Source organism: Delphinus delphis, chromosome 5, assembly GCF_949987515.2.
Source record: "Delphinus delphis chromosome 5, mDelDel1.2, whole genome shotgun sequence".
Taxonomy (NCBI): Eukaryota; Metazoa; Chordata; class Mammalia; order Artiodactyla; family Delphinidae; genus Delphinus; species Delphinus delphis.
Window position 1 is genome coordinate 137,064,453 of NC_082687.1, and position 25,947 is coordinate 137,090,399.

The following is a 25,947-nucleotide window of genomic DNA, read 5'->3' on the forward strand; positions in this document are numbered from 1 at the left end:
CATCTGTTTATTATGTGACCTCATTTATATAGAACATGTAGAAAAGGCAAACCTCTAAAGTCAGGAAACAGATTAGTGGTTGCCTGTGGCCAGGTGGGAATTGGGAATTATTGCAAATGGGCACAAAAGATCTTTTTGAGATGATGGAAATGTTCTAAAATTGGATTGTGGTGAAGGTTGCACAACTCTGTAAATTTACCAAAACTCATTTAACTGTACACTTAAAATGAGTAAATTTTAGAGATATAAAATTATACCTCAATAAAGCTACTAGGGAAAATCAGAAAGCTTGCCTGGCCTAGTAACTCAACTTCCAGGAATTAATTCTAAGAAAAAAAATTACACATAAACATTTATGTATAACAACAGTCACTGAACCATTATTCATTATTTAAATCAATAAAGATTTAATATCCAACCAAATAATATTTATATAAAAATTTATCACAACTACATAGTGAAAAAGTGGCCACTAACTAAAAAACTTTTTGAACAGTATTTACAGGCTTTATTTATCTCACACTATATGAAATGTCATGCACTTCAGTACGGAAATATGAATATATTTGAATAGAGGGTGCCGCCCCAGACAACAATGCCAGTTAAAATTTCTTTTTTAGAAGAGCATTTCCAACAGGAAGATGCTAATAATACATTATGTGGAAATTATCAGATAACAGAACTGCATGTACATTTTGTCCCAATTTTGAAAAAGAAACTTGTACACAGGATATACAGGAAAAAATGTTAACAGTGGTTATCTCCAATGGTAGAACCGAAGGTGATTTTTCCAGTGCTAGTCTCCATATTTCAAAATTCTGGCCATGAAAGTGCATTACTTTTATAATATGAAGCTAGTGCTTTGTTGTTTAAATTTCCATTTTAGACCCTTAAGGTAGTGAAAAATACCTTTTTTGATAGTTTGAGAGTAGCTGACTGTGCAGAGCTCAAAAGATTTAGGAATACTGCCCCATGTCCTCTGAATTTTCCCCTCTCTTCCCATTCTCATATCATTTAGTACTTTAACCAAGAAAGTGAAAAGAGATAAAATACTTGGTAAGTACCTCGTTAACGAAGCTGCAGCAACGTGGCGCACCCTGGGGTCTTCATCCCCAAGCAAATAGATGACAATGTTATTGAGCACTCGTTCTTGCAGTTTTAAAAGCTTTGGAAAGAAGGATAATAAAAACAGATATATTAACTAAGTTTTAGGTCAGATACTTTGGAAAGCCAGTGAGGAAGAACTCAACATCACCAGTCCTAAAGTCACGCATACAATCACAACTTTCATGATGTCAATAAATACTTCATGTGAAATAAATCTAGGACAGAATGCATTCCAAGACATTCTACTCCACTAGGAAAGTGCACTTCCTGGAAGTTAAATCACGGCCTCACAAAAATGAAGGGCTTACCCCTGTATAATGATGGGCCCTTCTGTGTAGGTTTTCTGCTTTTGCCTCCAAAAAGCTCACCAACCTAACACAAAAGAACATATTTCACAATGAAACAATTTAGTTACTGAACAAACACCCGCTGATGGCCTGCACGACTGACAGAGCAAGGAAGACGGCCGGTTCCAGCACATTAACCAAGAGCCAGGGAAGGCTCTGAGGCAGCCTTGCTTAAAACAGCAGAAAGACTCATGTTTTCCAAACAAGTGGAATTTACACTGCTCTCCTGACTCCAGACTCAGTCAGACACTGCTCAGGAAACTATTTTCCTTCAAAATGGATATGAGCAGCTGTTATTTTGAAAGACCCAAGTGCCCTACAGAATCAGCTCAGAGGGGCAGACTGTGGGGGGGGGCGCTGAGACTCTGGCGCCTCCCCAAGACCGGAAGGTCCCCGCCCGCCCCGCTCAGGGTCCTGTCTGTGAGGCGTAGGTGAAAGCAACCCCGACTTCATGGAGATGTTGTGAAGTTGAGAGAAGGTAACCCACAGAGGTCACCTAGCCCAGCCTGGCACGCAACAAGCACTCTATAAATGGCGGCTTAAAAGCACAATATTCCCGGACAGTAAAGGACCATTTCCCGTCTAAAAGAAAGCATGGAGAGAAATCATCTGGAAAGAAAACTTACTCTTAGAAAATGAAAACTGCAAGGCATCAGAAGTTATTTTTAACTGCAACACAATACACATCAGCTAAGTTCAGTACAGTGCTAAGTACACTCGTTTAAACAAGCACAAGTGACACAAGCTTCACTGTCTTAGAAGTTCGAGCTCTTTTATTCACACCACCCAGAACACCTAGATGACTAAGACTACTGGAAAACCCCACTCCTCTGCCTGTACGTAAACATTCCAGGAAGGGGGCAAAGTCAAGGAGGAGACGGGCAGCGGCAGCCGTGCAAACCACTCCGATGCTGACACGGGTCACTTGATAAGCGTCACTACTGGCACCAGGGGACCAGGCCTTCCAACGCCTGTTCAGACTTGGGAGCGGCTGTGGTTCGCCGACCCAACGAGCCCGACTCACTCACCTGAAGTCGATCTCTGCCACGGTCTCCAGAAGCTCCGTCCTCACCAGCCAGTAGGAGCTGCTCCGCAGGGCCAGCATGTCGGTGAGAAGCTGCAGCCCCCACTCGCTGTAGCTGCTGCTGCAGAGACTCATGACGCAGAGCTGGAAGGCACAGCGGGCGGCAGGTGGGCCTCCGCCGACCCCTCCCACGCCGACCCCTCCCACCGTCCCCGCTCCGTCTTCCTTTAACAGCGACAGGGATGCTGCCCTGTTTCCACATCTCTCAGAAACACTTATCATATACACTCACCTCCATAAACTCGAGTTGCAAAGTAAATGTGTCCCTTCCACAAAACCGTTTTCTTCCCCCCGTCTCTGCCTCTACCCTGGCCTCTCCTCCCGGACACCAGCCTCGCCATCACCGACCACGCGCCACACCGCCACCGCTAAACCCGAGCTCAGCCGCGCGCCCAGCACACGGGACAGAGCACCCGAGCCCTTCCTGACGTGACCCTGCCCTTGGCCGCACGAGCGGACAGGACGGGGCTTCCGAGGCTGCACCCTCCCCCGAGCCCTGAGCACACTCGTGGGCAGTTCCACACACGGCCTGCTGCCTGCCGCCAACCCCCTTCCTTCTGCTCCAGCAAAGACAGACTGACTGAAACTTGGCAAACAACTCGAACCGAGGAACAATTCTGGCCGGGCCAAAGGGACGGTATCCCATAAATCTGACAATTGTAGGGTTTTTGTTTTGATTTTTACTGGTTAACTTGGACGGCTGTTGACTAGCCAGTTGTGATTTATGAACCAGCTGATATAAAGTTTCCTACCACATAAAGGACTGGGGCTCTCCCTCGACACAAAAAACAAAGGGGATTAAATAACCCCTATGCCTCACTTTAACTCTATCCATTCTATGGGACTGAAAGAGTTGTTGTTTTTTTAATTCAACAGGTTTTACACTTAATGTGAGCAAGGTACAGACACCCTTTAGGGAAGGTATACTTCAAACAAATATTCTGAGATTTAAATCAAAGTCTATTAAACCTTAACTGTTGGCAATGTTTTCCTTCTAAGGCTGAGTGGTGGATACACAGATGTTTATTATTGTTTAGAATATCTGGAAATATTTAATGTTAAGCTCCAATTTTAACTGTAACATTGGTAAAATTTCCACTAATCAAAGAAGTGATTTCCACAAATGACTATGCTCACCCTCACAGCTGTACAAGCCAACTTGCAAGTAACAGAAGATTCGTCCTTCAAAGTTTTCTGCAGCAGGGGAATGCAGTCCGCCAGAGAAAATGTATTTCCTGATCGGAAGAGCAAGGAACAAACACCTTCATGTGAACCTGAACATGAGAATGCCATCTGGAAGAGACAACACTGAAAGCTGAACACTCGACGTTACCTGTCAGGGTTCTGACGGTGCCCATCCAGTCTCCCACGTGGAAGCGGGACCTGCTGAGGATGGAGGAGACAAGGGTCCCACAGAGGATAGCTGTGGCTCCTCTGACCTGTGGGTCCCCATGGTCGATGTAGTTCAAGATGTCTGACACGTACTGCTCCTCTGTGGAGAGAGACGGCCGGCCACTGTACAAGTCCCTACCGTCAACTTTCTAACTCAGGGCAAAGGCTGAATTCTCAGGAAAGAAAAAAAGGGCGAGGCAGTGACCCTAATCTAGAAAAGACTTGAATATAATAACCATCAGTGGTAAAAACGTTTCGGGGTTTAAAGATTCTATATTCATCCTTCAACACAATAGATTTTCTGGATTATAATTCCAGGTTGTCAGCCAATAATCAAAATTCCAAGGTTTCATCTCAAAAAATTATTAGAGAACCTCAAACTTGTCCATACTTACCTAATATAAATTCAAAAGCATGGGTTGTCCCCTTGCCCAAGGAAAGACAGAGAGCAGGCGGGAGGATAACTTTAGGGGAGTGAGTCTTCCCACCGTTCACCCTATCGTGAGAATACGCCCCAGAACGTGCATGACAGGAGACTGGCTCGCTGCTGCCCCAGCTGGTCTCGGTGCCCACTGGCTCTGAGTGTGAACACCTGGCCTGGGTGGTGTGGCCCAAAGCAATTTTGATTATATACAATTTGCGCTTTTGGTATAAATCCAATTCATATGCAAATAAGCTCTGCCGTTCCCAGATTTCTATCGCTTTGTTGTATGTGTTTCAACTAAACGCTGCATCTATAGGGGGTCCAGGAAGCTAAAAACATGACTGTGTGTTTTATGGAGAACACACCTCAAATGCCGCAAATGAGCTAAGAAAACTTAGTGCTCTAAAACTAAAATGGTCAAGACGGTTTGAAATAGTTTTCAAAATAATGACTGAACGTGAGGAATAAGATACAAACTTTGAACGTACCAGGGTATTCCATGGTGTCAAGCGGTGCTCTGTAAAGTCTGCCGAAGAAAGATTCAGGGTGAAGGGCCACAGCAGCTCCAACACAGCTGAGCGCCAGTGCCTTCACGCTGACCCTCACATCCCTGTCCGGAACCAAGGCTGCAAACAAATACACCTGGGTCACCTTCAGCTTCAAAGCAGCACACATCCAGCTTCCAAATACACAAAACTAGATCCACTAAACCAGCTGCTCCCGTCTTCCCCTCCCTCCCGCTCCGGTCAGTGAAAACCAAAGCTCGTCCCCAGATTCTACTCTGTCTGCTGCAAACAGGCACGAAGCTGGTTCCCAAGATGACCTCTGAAACCTAAAGTCATTCCCTTCAACTCTGCACCTGCCTTTCTACACTTACCGTGTTTTTCCCCAGTTAGCAAAAATGAAGCGGACAGAAGGCGGACACAATGGACAAGAGGAGCAGAATCTTCATCACTGGACTGGCCAATGTCGCCTTTGATCCGGCAGGGCTGGAACAGAAAAACTGACACTTGTTTGTCTTATAATCACGGAATCCACCCATTGATTCGTTAGTTCATCCAACAAATAGTTCCAGAACAGCAGCTGTGCCAGGCGCTTGGGATTCAGAGACGCCTACCTTCACCCACAGGTGCCCAACCTCACGGGCCACGGCAGAGCAGAATCAGACCAGCCAGAAGGAGTCCTGACCCGGGGCCGTGTGGGCTGTGGCAGGGATAAGCCCAACGTGCAGGGAGGGAGCCACACAGGAGGGCAGCTGAGACCTGGCATCCGGGGGAAGCTCCTCGGGCAGAGGAAAGAGCCTGGGGGAGCCCAAAGCTGCGAGGGGTGGGCCTGGTGCGAGGAGGCCCAGAAGGAACAGCCGAGGTCGCTACAGTGACTGAGCATCATGGAGGGACTAAGTACAAAACACTACTTCTTGCCCTCAAGGAATTTAAAATTAGCTGGGAATACAGGACACTTACATGGAAAAGGTAAGCAAGAGAGATAATTTTAAAATAGTTCAATGGACAAGTGAGCAGCAACAAAAAAACCTGAACAACCTGATTAAAAAATGGGCAAAGGACTTGAATAGACATTTTCCAAAGAAGGCATATGAATGGCCAATAAACCCATGAAAAGATGCTCAACGTCACTAATCATCAGGGAAATTCAAATCAAAGCCACAGTGATACACCACTTCACACCCAGTGTGATGGCCACTCTCAAAAAGAGCAGAAAACAGCAAGTGCTGGCGAAGATGTGGAAAAAATGGAACGCTGGTGCACTTTGGGTAGGAACGTAAAATGGTGCAGCTCCTGCGGAAAACAGTACAGTGTTTCCTCAAAAAATTAAAAACGGAACTATCACATGATCCAGCAATTCCACTTCTGACATATACCCTAAAGAAATGAAATCAGGGTCTTGAAGAGGTATTTGTACACTCACTGATAACAGCATTATTTACAACAGACAAAATGTGGAAGTAACCCAAGTGTCCATTAAGAGATGAGGAGAAAGAAAAGCAAAATGTAGTAAACACGTTCTGACACCTGCTACAACACGGATGAACCTTGAGGACGTTCTGCTGAGTGAAACAAGCCAGTCACGAAAGGACAAATCCCGCATGGTTCCACGTATATGAGGTCCCTAGAGTCACCAAAACCATAGAGACAGAAAGCAGAATGGTGGGTGAGAGGGGCCGGGGGCCGGGGGAACGGGAGGTTAGTGTCTAATGGGGACAGAGTTCCAGTTTGGGAAGATGGGAAAAGTTCCGTGGACGGATGGTGGTGACGGCTGCACAACAGTGTGAATGCACTTAACACCACTGAACTGTACACTTCAAAATGGTTACGACGGTAAATTTTGTTATGAGTGTTTTACCACAATAAATAAACAAACAAACAAATCAATTCAATGGAACAAAACCAAGAACGTTGCAAGGCCATGCATGACCACCAGATGGTGAGGACGCGCTCACTCCTGGAGAGGCAGAAAAGCAGAGCAGACCCGGGAAGAGGTCAATACGCGAAGGGGAGACAGCTGAGCAAAAGCTCAGCGACGGGAAAGCCAAGAGCGTGGTGGACAGGCAGCACCAGGGCACTGCCGAACGCTCACGGGAGCTCGGGATGCTGAGCAGTCTCGGCCTAAGTGTCTCACCTTGTTTTCTGGATCTCCTGGCTCAGCAGCTTCATCTCTTGAGACAAATTTATCTATACTGCTGTCAGATGGCTGCCTGCTGTGGCCCATGCTTTGCAACAAATGTGCTTGTTGAAGGGCTTCAAAATCAGAGAAAGAGAGGTTAAGTGACAAGTTTCCAATTAAAACACAAATACACATATTTACAGAAAGTCAATAGGAAACCACAGGACTTAGATTAAAAAAGGGATAATAACTTCTCAATTGATTTTCCTCATTTGCTATTTACACCTCAGGAAACAAAGACACCAGGAGATTTCTTCTCAGAAGCTGAGATATAAGAGGTCAGGATTGAAGACAAGGCCGCTCCGTAGTACATGGCCTGAAGTCAACGTACCGATGGAAGAGTTTCTGAAAGCCTCCGCGTCTTCATCAGGAAGAACCACAGCAGCGTCCTCGTCCACATCCTGGGGCTGCCCCACCTGCATCCCTGGGTACTGGCTGTCAGCACCATCTAATACCTAAACAGTTCAAGAGGGGCTGTGAGGGTTCTGAAGTGCGACCACCGAGGGGCAAGCCCTCCAACGTGGAAGGCAAAGGCAAAACCCTCCAAATAACACGGACCACATCTCACACGCCAACACGAAGGTCACTTCTTCAAGTACACGTGGGTGCGTGCGTGTACATTATCAAGAGCTGACTGACCACGCATTACTGCTACATTATAAAAAGCTTTTGTAACTCTAAAAATTCCAAAACAATTCCAATCTGAACATTTCTCTTTTTGATTACAAAAAGAAAAAAAATCCAAACAAAAGTCTTTGTGTTCACAAACAAATTTTACAGTAAGTCAAAAATGAGGAAAAATCTTTTAGACAAAAGTCTACCAATAGGTCATCCCCTAAACTGTTAGAAATGACCCAACTAAGTTTTGGGCACAATATTTCATATATTTAGCCATATATGTGGGTTATGATTTCATACAGCAAAATTTTTCACATCCAATTGTAATTGACCTGAAAAACTGAGTGATGTACCTTCAGTATGCAAGTTAAATTATTACTGAAATAAATTCTATATCATTTAAAAAATCATCCCAAATCCCTCCAGTTAAATTAAAAAGAAACTGAGCTACTTGCTCAAAAACAACCAAGAAAGAAATGATTTCCTCCACTCTCCAGACTGTTTTAAAAAAAAAAAGAACCCACACAGGTTAAAATGAGAAGTTTCACCACAATAAAAAACAACATTTTTTGAATATCATACTACACCCCAGGCAGGCTCAAAAGTAATTACATGTATTATTTCCCTTATCCTCATAAGCCTTAACAACATAAGTACTGTCATCCTCTTCATTTCGTGGATAAGAAAACTGAGGCAAGAAGGGCCATAACTGTGCCAGGCTACACAGCTAGTAAATGGCCGAGGCAGAATTCTCATCGTGGTGGGCTCCCTCCAAGACAAGGCCCGCACTGGGCTATCTCATGAGGACAATCCCGACCCCCTACAGTTGGCTTATTTTTCTCTATGGCACTTATTGCTATCTGACTATGTGTTTATTTACCTCTTGATTACTGGCTCATCATCTGCCCCACCCACACAGGCACACACTCTAGAACAGAGGCAGGCAAACTACATTGGTGTGCCAAACCTGGCCCACCAGCTGTTTTTGTAAATAAAGTTTTATTGGAACACAGTCATGCACGTTCATTTACATATTTACGGCTGCTCTGGCACTTCAACAGCACAGATGAGTATACAACACAGGTCATATGGTTCACAAAGCCAAAGATATTTATTATCTGGCCCTAAATGGGAAGAGTTTGAGGAGTCCCACTCTAAAATACTAGCTTTGGGCTTCGCTGGTGGCGCAGTGGTTGAGAATCTGCCTGCCAATGCAGGGGACACGGGTTCGAGCCCTGGTCTGGGAAGATCCCACATGCCACGGAGCAACTAGGCCCGTGAGCCACAACTACTGAGCCTGTGCGTCTGGAGCTTGTGCTCCGCAACAAGAGAGGCCACAACAATGAGAGGCCTGCGCACCGTGATGAAGAGTGGCCCCCACTTGCCGCAACTAGAGAAAGCCCTCGCACAGAAATGAAGACCCAACACAGCCAAAAATAAATAAATTAATTAATTAATTTAATTAAATATATATATTAGCTTTGTGTGAGCAGTTTTGTATGTTGTGCCCTCTACTTCATCTGCGGCTTGTAGGACAATCCCTGGAACATAACAGATGCTCAGTACATTTGTTCAGCCAATAACTAATGACTAAATAAAGGACATGGAAGCACCTCATAAATCAGAAAGAACTCTGCCAGTGTGAGAAGCATCAAGGGAAGAGGTTTAGTTCCCTGCAGGCTACAGCCCAGCGTGGGTCCCTGGCCCAGCCCTACCACACAACATACAGCTGCTGCAGCACTCCCAGATGGGAGGCTTTCACAACCTCCTATGGTCATTCAGTCCTACTTCTAGCAAACCTGCCCAGAAATTATCTACTGTGAAAAGGCAAGATGAAAGCTGGTGCAATAAGCAAACAACAGAAACTTCCTCCGCACACTTAACGTGCTACTGAGCCCAGCGCTTTCCCAACCTTCTCTTCTCCCAGCCTACTGGTTAGCACTCTTCACCCTTTCCTGACTTAAAATCATTTCCCACCGTTCCCGTTATCTGTCCTATCCTCCTCCAGGTCTTCTAGTTAAAAACCCCAACCGTGAGCCCCCTTCTCCAGCCGAGTGAGCGGCAATCCACTCGGGCCATTAGGAACCACATCCACGTGACAGGTGGAGAGCTGCCAGTGCTTTAGCTCATGATTTGTAACGCACAGTTTCTGTATTCATTTAAGTAAAATATATATATATATTCTTAATAAAATGCATTCAATAGTAGCAAAACAACAGTACGAACTGTTTCGATAAAGTGGGGCTGTAAAATCTGGTATATACCTGCACCAAACCTTAGACCACTCTTGAGGCGCTTCTTGTGCACTAACTCAGATAAGAGGCCCTCAGAGCCATGCTCAAGATGGGACATGTTGTAAAAGGTTTTGAAAAGTCAAAAAGGGTTAAAATAACGCGCAGTGTTAATGTTATTAATCATCCTGCATTAAGATCACAGGTCTGTTAATAACAGGCTCCTCAAGGACTTTCAAAATAATGACTTAACCTGTGCCCAACAAGATATTAAGAAACTTCTAATGCACTTGTGACCTCCACGTTCGGCACAAAAGACACTGGGCTGTTTCCTTCAGTGAAGGACTCAGATGGGGCTGAGCTGCCTGTTAAGGATCTGAGCTGGTGACCTCTACACTATTATCAGTGGGTCAGATGAATGGAGTGAGCCAGCAGGAGGGTCCAGGTCTGGGCCTCCAGGGAAGCCCCCTCTGAAGAAACCGGGCTGCCCCCTCCAACCACTCACAATTTCAGAACTGTCGGAAGGGGTCACGGCTGAATCGGGCCCCTCGGTGGTGGTCTGGGAGCTGTCACTGATGGGAGAGGAGGCCTGGGTCCCATCGTTCAGGTCCATGGCAGGGTCAGACGGGACGGCGCTAATCTGGCTGGAGCTGTGGCTCAAGATGTCCTCCTCGTCCCCGTCAGTGGCACCACTCGTCAAGTCACAGCCGGTCAGATCCACCGAGTCCGTCTGAAGTGTGTGCTGTGACCGGGGCTGCTCAGTGATGATGTCGTGACCCACAGAGTCGGCAGCTGAGCCAGGAGTGGAGACCCCAGAAGAGGCAGCCAGCTCACCACCAATCTCACCCTTGACTGAGGCTGAAGACAAAGAAACACTCATTCTTCAAAGGGTCAGGAAAAGCATTCAATACGGGATCAGATATTTGCAAAATACCCCAAAGTTCACTATCAGCAAATGTTTTAACTGCAAGAATCCCTGAAATACAGTGAAAATATGAACTACTCAATTTCAAAAGCAAGACAACAGTGCATCCTTCAAACATGTTTACTGTATTATTTACTTACCTTTTACTATATTACAGTATTGATAAAATAAGGATCACAAGTAGATATTTTTTTAAGTGCTGTGAATATTCTCAAATGGCATTTCAGTGCAAAACCTGAACCCTGCCCAGCAACATTGCCACCTCCAGTTCTTAAGCAACTGGTCCAGCCTGAGCGTGGAGCAGCGACAAGACTTAGGCGATTCCTAGGCAGCCTGGTCAGGGGCACAGGCTGGGTGGTCACAAATGCCTGGAGCAGGGCTTCCCTGGTGGTGCAGTGGTTGAGAGTCCGCCTGCCGATGCAGGGGACAGGGTTCGAGCCCTGATCCGGGAAGATCCCACATGCCACATAGCAACTAAGTCCGTGCGCCACAACTACTGAGCCTGCGCTCTAGAGCCCAAGAGCCAACACTACTGAAGCCTGCGTGCCTAGAGCCCGTGCTCCACAACAAGACAAGCCACTGCAATGAGAAGCCCGCACACAGCAACTAAGAGTAGCCCCCGCTCGCCACAACTAGAGAAAGCCCACGCACAGCAACAAAGACCCAACGCAGCCAAAAATAAATAAATTTATTTAAAAAAGCAAAAAACAAAAAAAACCCAAATGCCCGGAGCTCTAAGCAAGCAGTGCTCTTGGAGATGGGCTTTCCTTCTTCCCAGACCCTGTTCAAGACCTCTAAGCCAGTCCTACTCTCCGGTAGCGTAAAGTTTCACATTTTCCTAGTTTAGTTTTTAAATTCCCATTTAAAAAAAAACAAAAAACAAAACAAACAAACAAACAAACAAAACACCATTATGGGGACTTCCCCGGTAGCACAGTGGTTAAGACTCTGTGCTCCCAGTGCAGGGGGCTTGGGTTCGATCCCTGATCAGGGAACTAGATCCCACACGCATGCCTCAACTAAGAGTTCATATGCCACAACTAAGGAGCTGGCAAGCTGCCACTAAGGAGCCCACCTGCTGCAACTAAGACCCGGTGCAACCAAATAAATAAATAAGTAAAATTATTTATTTATAAATAAATAAATAAATAAATAAATATACTACCACTACATAAAAATCTACACCAGGCTGTTAGCAGTGTCACTCCTGTAGGCCAGTGGGTCAATGAGCACTTGGGCTTTATAATGTTGTGTATAGCTGCAATTTTTTTGTTGTTTTAACTTTATTTTTGTAAGTTAAAAAATCAATTTCTATTTTGTAGAAATCAATAAATAAGTAATCACCACTGAAATCATTCAGATTTTCCTTCCCCAGTATTTCAGCCTCATTTTCAGTTATCTAAAAATATTATTTTGCACAGGGTTATACAACCCAAACCACTCTCATTTAATCCAATTATTAGTATCTTACTAAATACTCATCTTTCACAAGATGAATAAAGAGCTTAGATAACTATTTGTAAACAAATGTAAATTTCTTTCAAGTTAAATTATCCTCAGACAATTTTTTTTAATTGAGGTATAGTTGATTTACAATGTTTCAGGTGTACAGCAGTGATTCAGCTACATGCATATATATATATATATATATATATATATATATATATATATATATATTTACAGATTCTTTTCCATTATAGGTTATTACAAGACATTGAATATAGTTCCCTGTGCTATACAGTAGGTCCTTGTTTATCTATTTTATATATAATAGTGTGTATATCTGTTAAACCCAAATTCCCAATTTATCCCTCTCCTGCTCTTTCCCCTCTGGTAACCATAAGTTTGTTTTCTTTGTGAATCTATTTCTGTTTTGTAAATGAGTTCATTTGTATCATCTTTTTAAGACTCCACATATAAGTGCTAGCATACGATATTTGTCTTTCTCCGTCTGACTTACTTCACTTAGTATGATAATCTCTAGGTCCATCCATGTTGCTGCAAATGTCATTATTTCATTCTTTTTTATGGCTGAATAGTATTCCATCGTATATATGTACCACGTCTTCTTTAAGCATTTCTCTGTTGATGGGCATTTAGATTGTTTCCACGTTTTGGTTATTGTAAGTAGTGCTGCAGTGAACATATGGGTGCATGTAACCTTTCAAACCATGTTTTTCTCTGGATATATGCCCAGGAGTGAGATTGCTGGATCATATGGTAGCTCGATTTTCAGTTTTTTAAGGAACTTCCACACTTCCACTTTTCCGTAGTGGCTGGACCAATTTACATTCCCACCCACAGTGTAGGAGGGATCTCTTTTCTCCACACCCTCTCCAGCATTTATTATTTGTAGACTTTTTGATGATGGCCATTCTGACTGGTGTGAGGTGGTACCTCATTGTAGTTTTGATTTGCATTTCTCTAATAATTAGTGATAATGAATATCTTTTCATGTACCTGTTGGCTATCTCTATGTCTTCTTTGGAGAAATGTCTATTTAGGTCTCTGCCCATTTTTTGATTGGATTGTATATTTTTTTTACATGAAGCTGTATGAGCTGTTTGTATATTTTGGAAATTAATCCCTTGTCGGTCTCGTCACTTGCAAATATTTTCTCCCATTCTGTAGGTTGTCTTTTCATTTTCTTTATGGTTTCCTTTGCTGTGCAAAAGCTTTTAATTCCATTACTCTAGGAAACAGACCCAGAAAAACACTGCTGTGATTATGTCAAAGAGTATTCTGCCTATGTTTTCCTCTAGGAGTTTTATAGTATCTGTTCTTACATTTAGGTCTTCAATCCATTTTTAGTTTATTTTCATATATGGTTTAGAGAATGTTCTAATTTCATTCTTCTACATCTAGCTGTCTTGTGTTCCCAGCACCACTTTATTGAAGAGACTGTCTTTCCTCCATTGTATAGTCTTGCCTCATATGTTGTAGATTAATTGACCATAAGTGTGTGGGTTTATTTCTGGGCTTTCTATCCTGTTGCACTGATCTATGTGTCTGTTTTTGTGCCAGTACCATACTGTTTTAATTAGTGTAGCTTTGTAGTAGAGTCTGAAGTCAGGGAGGGATTCTTCCAGCTCCATTCTTCTTTTTCAAGATTGTTTTGACTATTCAGGGTCTTTTGTGTTTCCATACAAATTAAAAAAATTTTTTGTTCCAGTTCTGTGAAAAATGCCACTGGTAATTTGATAGGGATTGCACTGAATCTGTAGATTGCCTTGGGGGTATGGTCATTTTAATATTGATTCTTCCAATCCAAGATCACAGTATATCTTTCCATCTGTTTATGTTGTCTTCAATTTCTTTCATCAGTGTCTTATAGTTTTTAGAGTACAGGTCTTTTGCCTCCTTAGGTAGGTTTATTCCTAGGTTTTTGTTTTTCTTTTTTTGATGAGATGCTAAACGGGATTGCTTCCTTAATTTCTCTTTCTGACATTTTATTGTTAGTGTATATTAATTTTGTATATTAATTTTGAATCCTGCAACTTTACCAAATTCATTGATGAGCTCTTGTAGTTTTCCGGTGGCATCTTTAGGATTTTTTATGTATAGTACCATCTGCAAACACTGACAGTTTTACTTCTTCCATTCCAACTTGGATTCTTTTTATTTCTTTTTCTTCTCTGATTGCTGTGGTTAGGACTTCCAAAACTATGTTGAATAAAAGTGGCGAGATTGGGCATCCTTGTCTTGTTCCTGATCTTAGACGGAATGCTTTCAACTTTTCACCATTGAGTATGATGTTAGCTGTGCGCTTGTCATATATAGCCCTTATTATGTTGAGGTATGTTCCCTCTGTGCCCACTTTCTGGAGTTTTTATCATAAATGGATGTTGAATTTTTTCAAAAGCTTTCTCTACATCTATTGAGATGATCATATGGTTTTTATTCTTCAGTTTGTTGATGTGGTCTATCACATTGACTGATTTGTGGATACTGAAAAATCCTTGCATCCCTGGGATAAATCCTATTTGACTACATCTATGTTCGTCAATGATATTGGCCTGTAATTTTCTTTTTTTGTGGTATCTTTGTCTGGTTTCAGTATCAAGGTGACAGTGGCCTCATAGAATGAGTTTAGAAGTGTTCCTTCCTCTGCAATTTTTTGGAATAGTTTCACAAGGATAGGTGTTAACTCTTCTCTAAATGTTTGGTAGAATTCACCTGTGAAGCCATCTGGTCCTGGACTTTTGTTTGTTGGGAGTTTTTAAATTACTGATTCAGTTTCAATACTGATAATCGGTCTGTTCATATTTTCTATTTCTTCCTGGTTCAGAGCCTCAGACAATTTTTAATCCCATTTTCCCCCTCACAACCCATGCAATTCATGAGACACTTTACCCACCATCCTCTTCTCAAAAAGACTTATACTCAGGGAGTATAAACCTAATTTTAAAACAGCTTAAACCAGGGAAAACAGCAAACACTTGATGCAAGAAAACACACACACATTTCAAAGTGAACACTATAAAAGACTCCTGAATCATCCACCATTTGAGCAAGCTGGCTTCACTGCTGCCTCCCAGGAGCAAGATCCATGGAGGTGCAGGGGAGGGGAGGAGGTGGGCGCAGCAGGGGAGAGCAAGGAGGACACCACGGCCACTCCGAGAGAGCTACCTGAAAAGGTGGGGCTGCTGCCGTCTGACCTTGACTCAGAGTCATCCTCCAAGGCTGCTGCTTCTCCAAAGAGCACTTTCCCTAGGAAATGATGTAGCGAGAGTCCTTTTAAGCTTGCTAAAAGGACGAACTTTGAAAATCAAATAAATGTACATTCCAAGAGGAATATCGTAAGTATATTTAATTCCTGCTCTCAGTCCATCATTATATATAAGTTCCTTTATACCTCTGGCGTGTGAAACACAAAAAATGCAGAGACATCATACTTAGAGTATTAGTAAAGTCAATAAACCTATATGGAAAAAGAATTAAAAGCAACGATTCTCAATCTGTACCACAAAGTACTTTAATAATTAATATTTATTGACTTAGACTACTGTTAATGTTAAATAATTTATATTACTATTTATTTAATCTTAAAAATGGTAAGTTATGGCTAGAACCAATTCTGTTAGCCTTTGGAATATTCATGTCATATCTCCAATGGCACATCAAAACTTATATATAAAACTTTTATAGCTAAAAGTCACTTTTATTTTATCTTTTAATCTGCTAGATTTCTATCATTGATAATCAGTACTCAGGTACTGTTATGATCTATGAGGATGGAATAATATTTCATCTTTTGCAAAATCCTAAAAATACATTTCACAGTTCATGGTTTCTAAATTATATTAATAAGAAAAAAAGTAAACAAAAGTCTTAACATGATTTAACTGGGATCATTAAATCATTTTGGTTATATTACATATAAATGTCATTAAACAACACTATCAATATAATTACTGGTAAGTTCCAATTTCTGATCTCACTGCTCTTCAAAGATTAAGTCATAGGGGTGATAACTTCCACAAATCTACACTGATGTGACGTTAAAGCCCTCCCCCCACCCCAGAATAAAGCAAAGGAAACTCAAAATCTAGATGAAACTAACACAGCAACTTCGCTTATCTACTAAATAACAGGGTCCTTTATTACAGAACAAGTGATTTACCTTGAGAAAGCAAATAACATTCCAACCTGTGAATTCAGAGTTAATGAAATCAGTCTCTGTCTTTGGAAACAGTAGTTTGCAAATCTGTTCCAAGGAGTTCTCCCGAAGAGTGGGCAAGGGCCAGGCTGCTGCCAGGATGCCAGGCCACAACCCCCAGCCCTCACCCTTACATTCAACAACAACAACTCTGTTTTTCTCTCTCCTATGTACTGGCAGATTTCACTTGAAAAAAAGAATTCTGCAGCTATGACAGGAAACTGTGAAAACTGCAGCTCTAAATAAAAACAACAACAAAACACTTGAAAAACAAAAAAGAGATTGAGGACAAATTGTATGTCCTAGCCCCCAAGAAAACAAAATACATCTCTACTAGTCAACGAGTCATTTTATCATCATCAGAAGAAGTGACCGAGAAACAAACAAGGCAAGTGCCGGAGAAATCTAGTCACATGCCTAAAAATCTCTTCCTAGTCCAAGAATAGAAAGGCTAGCTTTTCCTGGAACCCTTTCAGTTTTCAAGCAATCTCAGTGTTTTCACCAAAATCTCAAACTTGACTAAGTATCCCACACTATGATGGCCCAAATATTATTAATTCTAAGTACTTCTAGGAAATGCTTACTTAATCCAGTTAAGGCTAGAATATTATTCCTGTTAAGATCCCATTCAATACTACAAATAATATTAGGCATTAGGCTCTCAATTAAATATTCAACTCATGACACACAAAAAAGATTAGTATGTTGTATGTAAAAGATTAGTTGTTATCTGTCAATTATACATCAAAAAAAACCCAAAAACGGTGTAAGTCTTTTAGGATTTCAAAATAGAAAACAACAGCAATTCTTTCCTATGGAAATCTAGACTGGAACAGAACATAACTGGTGCTATAAGTGATGACGTGTACCAAAGCTATCAGACCATGTCAGACACACTTCGATTAAATAAAAATAAACAAACTGTATCAGAAACTTAGGTATGTACGAAGCTAAATATGTCTGAAAAATGACAACCAGGCCCAAATTCACCAAATAATTAACCAAACATTATTCCTAATACTAAACAAAATTCATTGGGAAGATGAGTTACCTTTATAAACATAACATTCCCTAAAGCAGGAGAAGGCAAACTCCAGCTCACCCAGTTCTGTAAAATAAAGTTGTACTGGAATGAAGTTGCACCCATTAGCTTAGTATTGTCTATGGCTGCCTTCCTGCCACAGGACAGAGTTGAATCATTGCAAAAGAGACAGTAAGGGCCACAGGCTAAAATGGGTACCACCTGGCCCTTTACAGAAAACATTTGCTGACCCCTGGCCTAAAGCATTAGAAATTTATGACAGGGAATTCTGTGGTGGTCCAGTGGTTAGGATACGGTGCTCTCATTGCCGGGGCCCCGGGTTTAATCCCTGGTCAGGGAACTAAAATCCCATAAGCCACGTGGTACAACCAAAAAAAAGGAAATATATGACAAACCAATTCTGATACACAAGCAACTTTTAAAACCCATCCTAGGGACTTCCCTGGTGGCACAGTGGTTAAGAAGCCACCTGCTAATGCAGGGGACACGCGTTCAAGCCCTGGTCCGGGAAGATCCCACATGACGCAGAGCAATGAAGCCCGTGCGCCACAACTACTGAGCCTGCGCTCTAGAGCCCGTGAGCCACAACTACTGAAGCCCGTGCACCTAGAGCCTGTGCTCCGCAACAAGAGAAGCCACTGCAATGAGATGCCCGCTTGCTGCAACAAAAGGTAGCCCCCGCTCGCCACAACTAGAGAAAGCCCACGCACAGCAACAAAGACCCAATGCAGCCATAAATTAATTAATTATTTATTCTTTAAAAAGCCATCCTACAGGACTATTCAGGCCTGGTTATCAGATTCCAGCAACATTTATACATATAATCACCCTGCTGAGAAGAGTTATAGGCATAGCCAATTACATTACGGAAATATGGAAAAAGCAGTAAAATTGAAAATAAGAATCATTTCTGAAATAATCACCTTTTTGTTTCCTTGAAAGGACAGGGCTGCATGAAGAACCCCCTCCAGCTGTAAATCACAGAAAATGACAGATGAAAGTAAGGTAACGAGCCACTAAAATGCAGAAGGAATTAGAAAATCTTTAAGCTTGATTCAACTTTAAAACTAGAAAATATGTGAACATATTTCTACAGGTGGTGCTTAACTACCATACTGTAACATGAAATCTGCATGTTACAATTTTAATTTCAACGTGAAAATTACATTAACACTCAAATATACAGTTCTAAAATGCAAAAGAGCTCAAAGTGTATTTAAAAAGTCAAACTAAAAACATTAGAAATCTCGGATTATTTGGTCAACTAATAATTAAGTACAAATTTTCATTAGAAACAATCATTAGAAATTAGTATTTCCAGCAATTATTTGTAAGGCATGCATTCCAGAGAGAAAAGGATTGTTCAGTACAAAGGACAGTGGACAGGCAGATCAACATTTTCTACTCATGGTTCAGGCAAACACTTGTGTTCAAACGAGGCAGCAGTCAGACTTCACGCCAACCTTCCCTGGTCTGCAGATGCTGTGGGTAAAGGCCACACCGCACCCACACTGCACTAAACGGACCCCATGCACCACGCCTACTCAGTGCAGTCAGCAAAGGCTGCAGAAAGAAGCCTCTGCCGCTGAGCCAGACCCAGTTCTAGAGGCTGCGACTCAGGGACCCATCTCTTCCAGCTCCCCAGGGGCAGCTCCACATTAGACTGGTAGGTCTGCACAGCATCCGGGGGCGGGATTAGGGCCCAGTGCCCAAGAGCATGGGGAAGAAGAGCAGAGATGGGGCGGAAGAGGTGCCACAAGACGAGGAACAGAAGGGGTTTTCTAGAATCAGGCGCGACAGCAAAAAGGGCCCAGAGGGCAGAAAAGGAGTCCAGAATTCCAGGAAGACTTGAAGAGCCCACCTTTGGCAAAGGGACACAGCGCCTGGAAATCCCTTCCCGAATGCTTCCACTTCACGACAGATGAAATGCCACGCAGAGGCAGCCGAGTCAGATGCAGGAGGCGGGTTTCACGTGCTGGCCTCACCCTGCCACCTAGCCTTCCCACCTCAGCCCTGCCCCGTCTACAAAATAAGGACGACACCTGCATCGCAAGTCTCCTAAGGAACTGAGCTGTCCGTTGCTCAGCACAGCATCCGAGCAAGGGTCAGGAGAGGGGCCAATAACACTGCAGGGTGGACTCCAAGAGTCACCTTCCTAACACCTTACCTATAAGCTCCACGATACTTCCGCTACGACTTCGGCAACCGGGCTCATCCTTAGCGGCAGTGAGCTGCCCGATGCCGCCCGCCGTGGTCAGCACCCGCAGGAGCTCAGGTGGAGGGGTTCTGAGGAGCTGCTGCAGGAGTTCCAGTGCGCCAGTCACAACATTGTGGTCTTGGTGCTGAGTATAATGCAAGGTCAGTTCGTACACCTAGAAACAGAAACACCAGTGTCATTCCCATGGTTTTTAAAATGTGTCCTAGGTTTCAGGTTTTTGTTTTGTCTTACGTTGGGAAAATTTGTGCCTTAATTTCACTCTCTAAAAACTTCTCTATCCCTTCTACCAGTGTGATCATAGCTTCCATGCTGTTTTCTAAAGTCCCAGCATTTTTTTCACTGTTACCTTAATTCCTTAAAAGTAAATAGAGCACTTCCACAAAAGCAGAAGCAGGCTAGTGAAGAGCTCCAGCTCCGTAAACGGGCGACTAGTAAAGGAGAGTAAAGCCCCAAATACACGGAGCGCACAGCTACTCGAACACACACGTCATAAGCAAGAAGTACTGTCATGAGTGCCACTGAGAAAGGGTTTCCAAAGCCTTTAAAGGCACTACATTAAGCTTCACTAGTGCTTTTAATACTATATCACATTATATGAACATAGTGTATTTATCCTTTTTCCCTTTAATTAGAGGTGCCAGATAATATACGGAGTTCCCAGCCAAACCTGAATTTCAGATAAACAAATAATTTTGTAGTGTAACTGTGTCCCGTGCAATTTCAGGCATACTTACACCACAAGATTACTGATGATTTATCTGAAATTCAAATAACTGGTACCCCCTATTTTTATTTGCCAAGTTGGGCAGCCTTACCTTTAATATCATAAAAGTCATATATACGTTTTTTAAAAAGACAGTATAGCGGTTTATAGAGTAAAAGTCTCAAAGGTGGCTACTTTGACTGGCTTGTTTTTAGTTCCTCTGATGGTTACCTCCGTAACTCTAGGTCACAGATCTGCAAACCGCAGTCCACAGGCGAATGTGGCCCTCCATCTGTTTCTGCACATAGTCTTACTGGAGCACGGCTGTGTGTGTACTGTCTGTGGCTGCTCTCCTGCTACGGTGCTGCAGTTGAGTAGCTGGCCCATGAGCCCTGCTCTAGGTAATCAGCTTTACACCGCGATTCCTGAGCCGTCTGCTCTGAGCAAAGAATCTCTTGACTTCTTACTATGTAAATGGGGGAAATGGGCACCCACACTCCCTCACCTCATCTGCCTCCTCCCAAATTCTGTTAGCAACCCGAGTGCTTTTATATTAAGGGTTACATTTATTTAGTACGATGTAACTTTTAAAATCGCACGTGCTCTGCCTAGATGTTGAGCATCTGTCATACAGAGCGAACTCAGTCAGAAAGAGAAAAACACATATTGCAGATTAACGCATACATGTGGAATCTAGAAAAATGGTACAGATGAACCTATCTGCAGGGCAGGAATAGAGACACAGACGTAGAGCACAGACGTGTGGACACGGTGGGCAGGAAGGGGAGGGTGGGATGAATTGGGAGATTACAACTGACGTAAGTACGCTACCATGTGTAAAACAGGTATAGTGGGAACCTGCAGTATAGCACAGGGAGCTCAGCTCGGTGCTCTGTGATGACCTAGATGGGGGGGAGGGGAGGGAGGGGGAGGTCCCAGAGGGAGGGGATATATGTATACGTACAGCTGATTCACTTCGTTGTACAGCAGACACTAACACAACATTGTAAAGCAATTATACGCCAATAAAAAAAAAATCAGTATGTGTCTCATCACGTGTACATTAACACCCTTCACTGCAAAGCCTGTTAATGTGACTGGACCCAAAAAGAAAGAAGTATTTCATTATTACTAGTCCTGTGTCACTTGAAAGAGAATGTCCCAAGGATAACCGTTAAATGGATTCTCTTTTATCATAATCTCTTACTTGCTTAAAATTATTCAACATTTTAATTTGTTTCATAATTGGATAACTTACTTTTATAAATCTTCCTGGTTTTCCCCTCCTTTTAACATACACACATGCCTTCCCTTTTTCCCAGCACTTAATCATAACATTGGTCACAAGGAGCTCCTTGGACTCCGTTTCTAATCTGAATGGCACACAGTACCAGTCATCTCAGAATTGCTTCTAACACATTCCTGGGTTAGGTGCTTTGTTTCTTGGATTTCAGGACTTCCTCTTTTTTTGTTATCTATTTCTTATTTTGCTGGAATACATCTTCAAATAATTTTTTCAAAAAGCATACATGAAAAAAGGAAGTGCACATGAAAAGCAAACTGAATTCTTAACATATCTAAAAGTATCTATATTTTGCCCACACTTGCTTAACAGTTTAGCCAGGCTCAGGATTATTTTAAATTCTATTTAAATATAGCTAGCCAAACTATTATTACATTAGCTGAGTTGAACTTCTTAATCAAAATAATTTAATTCAAAATGGCCAATAGTCAAAAGAAAATAGATTAGATATGTTTTAGAGACAATCTTATCTAGCTTGCTAATGCAACAAGGTACCATGTTGTTTAACCATGTTGAAGAAACATTAACTATTAAGAAAATCTGTAATTAATTAAGCACCACATCCCATACCCCTTCACTCCATCCTCCCAGGATTACTGCTCTCTTAGTTTAACACAGTTTTCAATATCCCTCTAGCCACATCTTCCCCCAGCACCCCTACTGACCTGTGAGAAAGCCTGGAGACCTTTACAGGATCCAGCTCACCCTCACCCGCACACTCTCACTCTCTCACTCTGTGCACTTGGCAAAGGCTGCAGCTTCCGTCTATAAAACTCTCTTCTCCCAGCTCCCTGTGTCTGCTCAAATCCTACTCACCCAAAAGCAGCCGTAACAGCCTGCCCAGCATGCCTCCCTGAACTTGGTCATGCACACCCCCTGCCCCCCGCCATGTACTCTACAGTACCCTACACCCCCCGCCTTGCTATTTAGTGACTGTTTGCTTGCTTCCCCCACTAGACCAATGGTCTCCAAACTTTTGACTAAGCAGCCTTTTTTAAAAAAAAAAAATCAGAAAAAAGTTCTGAGCATGCAACTCCAATAATATTTATTTTAAAATATTGTACAGGTACTACCGAACTCAGATATTACATATATTATAAAATATGCACCAAATCTGACAAGTCTCTAGCTCCAGTTATTGGTTTACAGGAAATACAGACAACAAAGAAGCATGTTAATTTATACAACGGAGAGTCAATTAATAAAAAATCAGATTGCCGGGAGTTCCACAGGACAATCAAAAAATGATTGTTTCTTCAAAAAATGAACTCTAAGGGAAAAATAGGGATAGAAGGCAACCATCAGATCAAAGAGAATCACAATCCTTATCAACCAATCTTATTTGGGTACTGATTCCAAAGAGCAGAAGAACAAACTGACAGGGGATACGTGGGTATTTGATGTTAAGAAAGTGTTCTTTTTTTTAGGTATGACAAGGGCATTGTCATTAAAATTTTTAAAAAAGAGTCCTCATCTATAAGGACACATATGAAATAGTTGCAGTAAAATAATACGATGGTTGGGGTTTGCTTCGAGCAGGTCCACGTAAACAGTACCCTCGGTGACCTTGTAAAGGGACGCCTTCATTTTTATCTGACATCACTACCACACACAGGTGGAGTAGCCGGGGTCATGACCTAGGATCTGAACCACGGGGTCTGGCTCCAGAGTGCACACTCTTAAGCCTCGGCTCTGCCACTTCTCTTCCAAATTAGCTGAGTCTCCGAACGTGGGTCACGTGCGCACAAGCACTAGAGTAAAGCGCGGGACGCCCACCTGGACGAGCTGCTCCGTCGAGGGGGAGACCTCCATCTCTTTCCGCGTCACCCCAAAGCTGCCTTTCAGGCTCGTGTCCTTGACCTGCTGCTGCAGCAAGGGCACCAAATACCTCAATGTGAGCAGCACTCCGAGAATCAGAAGGGCGGAGCGTTCCTCCTCCACGGGAACCAGCAAACCTACAAAGGCAGCAACAAGATTCAGTCACATCGGATTCACTGCTGGGAGACTCGTGGCTTCCTTTGTTCACAGGAAGAGATCCAAAGCAGAACCGTATCATGAGGCTGGCAGGGAGGGAAACAGATGGCACAAACATCACGGTAGCGGCCAAAATCCAGGAGTGGCTCTAAGGGGCAACATTTAAAGCCTCAGCTCAGCGAGGCCCTGCAGTGAGCGAGTTTCACTGCCTCTGAAAGCCCCGCAGCTCTTTCACGTCGACTGTCCGTCCGTGTGCTCCCGGCAGCACCTGCCAGCACGGATTTCCACAATTGCCCACAGTAGAGGAGAAGCCTTCACCGGGCCTACAGCCCTCCAGAGAGGCCCCTCACAGGGACCTGAGCCTCAATTTCCGGCCACGGGGACTCCCGGCACTCAGGGTCTCTGCAGAGGTGGTACGGTGTGCTGCCAGAGGGCCAGGCCCGGGAAGGCTCCCGCCCACGGCCCCGCCAGCTGTCCGAGGGCCTGGCCGCATCCGCACCGCTGCATCGAGGGGGAGGAGCCTTCTTGGAACCCTCACCCAGACCCCACAGGGGCTCATTCACATTTACCAGCCGGCCAGAGCTAAAGGGCCCGGTCCAGAAGCCGAGGGGCTGCCTGATTTTAAAGAATTTCGCAGGCCTGTCTCAAGTAAACGCTAGTGACCACCCCCCACGGGGAGACTCACTAACAGGCCTACGCCTTACCTAAGAGCACACTGAGCAGCCAGCTGTAAAAGTACTGCGTCCTCCTGGAGTGCTGGCAGATGCTCACCGCCGAGCCGGCCGCCGTCCGCCGCACGGTAGGAGAGCTGCACTTCAGATTCGCTATGAAAGCCTTTAACAGAACCTGTGGAAGCAAAGTCCAAGTAGACAGAAGACGAAGCTCCTGTGAAACTCATCATGGGCTTCCCTGGTGCAGTGGTTAAGAATCCGCCTGCCAATGCAGGGGACACGGGTTCGAGCCCTGGTCCGGAAAGACCCCACATGCCGCGAGCAACTAAGCCCATGCGCCACAACTACTGAGCCTGCGCTCTAGAGCCCGCGAGCCACAACTACTGAGCCCGCGAGCCACAACTACTGAAGCCTGCGTGTCTAAAGCCCGCGCTCCATAACAAGAGAAGCCACTGCAATGAGAAGCCCGCACACCGCAACGAAGAGTAGGCCCTGCTCGCTGCAACTAGAGAAAGCCCGCACGCAGCAACAAAGACCCAACGCAGCCAAAGATAAATAAAATAAAATAAATAAATTTATTTTTTTAAAAAAAAGAAAAAGAAACCATCATGTATTTCAAAAAGCATAACTTGCTCCAAATTCTTGCAGAGTATAAAGTACTAACAATTTGAGACCTTCCTAGAGCTGAAAGGAAGCACACCAAATCTGGGATATTTCAGAGCAGTTTGCAACTATGTAGTCGATTTATTTCCTTATAAACTGAGTAGGGACTTGCTCAGCATCTACGTCCCTACACGAGAGTGAAAGCCTTCACTTCTAGAAAAGGTGTCCCTACAATAGTTGGGGCCAGGGTCAGTGAATAACACTATGTAAAATAAATGCAGGGCTTCCCTGGTGGCGCAGTGGTTGAGAGTCCGCCTGCCGATGCAGGGGACATGAGTTCATGCCCCGATCCGGGACGGGAGAATCCCACATGCCGCGGGGCAGCTGGGCCCGTGAGCCATGGCCGCTGAGCCTGTGCTCCGCAACGGGAGAGGCCACAACAGTGAGAGGCCCGCGTACCACAAAAAAACAACAAAACCACACACAGTAAATAATGAAGTCCAGGAGAAAAGTGCTAGCCAATCACAGCAAGGTCCCAGCCTGAACGACGGCTTGTAAACGTGCTGCTGATGCCACCAAGAGACAGTCCCAGGTCTGGAAGACGTGTGCAGCGTAACTGAGCTGAGACCACACACTCCTCACAGCTAGTTTCCTAAGAAATCAGAGAATAAGACTTGTTACCGTGCCTCCAAGAAAACCCAAAGGAGGGGTGCTATAATTCGAGGGGTGCTATATTGCTAACGATGACCGTTTAAGTCTTCACAAAAATATCCAAAGAATGACAGGGGGTGACCATCCAGCTGCAGGAGTCTGGTGACTATGTTACTTAAGAACGTCTACTTCCCATCATTCTAAGCTATGCTCTGAGCGATGATTTGGCCCAGCTACTGCTGGGCGTGTACGGAGCCTCGCTGGGCAAGTCAGCGACACCACTGGGGCCCTACCGGGGAGTCTAACCATCGGC

General features: G+C 43.8%; 1 protein-coding gene across 1 annotated transcript in view; it reads right to left on the reverse strand.

Moving 5' to 3' along the window:
- HTT (huntingtin) overlaps nt 1–25,947 on the reverse strand; it is a 138,946-nt gene that overhangs the window by 79,003 nt on the left and 33,996 nt on the right. Inside the window, exons 7-21 of the mRNA XM_060013051.2 lie at nt 24,414–24,555; nt 23,512–23,690; nt 19,679–19,883; nt 18,435–18,482; nt 15,440–15,520; nt 10,391–10,743; nt 7,368–7,491; nt 6,992–7,110; nt 5,232–5,343; nt 4,843–4,980; nt 3,872–4,030; nt 3,676–3,773; nt 2,483–2,622; nt 1,416–1,479; nt 1,065–1,165 (exon numbers count right to left, since the gene is read on the reverse strand). Coding sequence (XP_059869034.1) covers nt 1,065–1,165; nt 1,416–1,479; nt 2,483–2,622; nt 3,676–3,773; nt 3,872–4,030; nt 4,843–4,980; nt 5,232–5,343; nt 6,992–7,110; nt 7,368–7,491; nt 10,391–10,743; nt 15,440–15,520; nt 18,435–18,482; nt 19,679–19,883; nt 23,512–23,690; nt 24,414–24,555 — 2,063 coding nt within the window. The remainder of the gene's footprint in view (nt 1–1,064; nt 1,166–1,415; nt 1,480–2,482; nt 2,623–3,675; nt 3,774–3,871; nt 4,031–4,842; nt 4,981–5,231; nt 5,344–6,991; nt 7,111–7,367; nt 7,492–10,390; nt 10,744–15,439; nt 15,521–18,434; nt 18,483–19,678; nt 19,884–23,511; nt 23,691–24,413; nt 24,556–25,947) is intronic.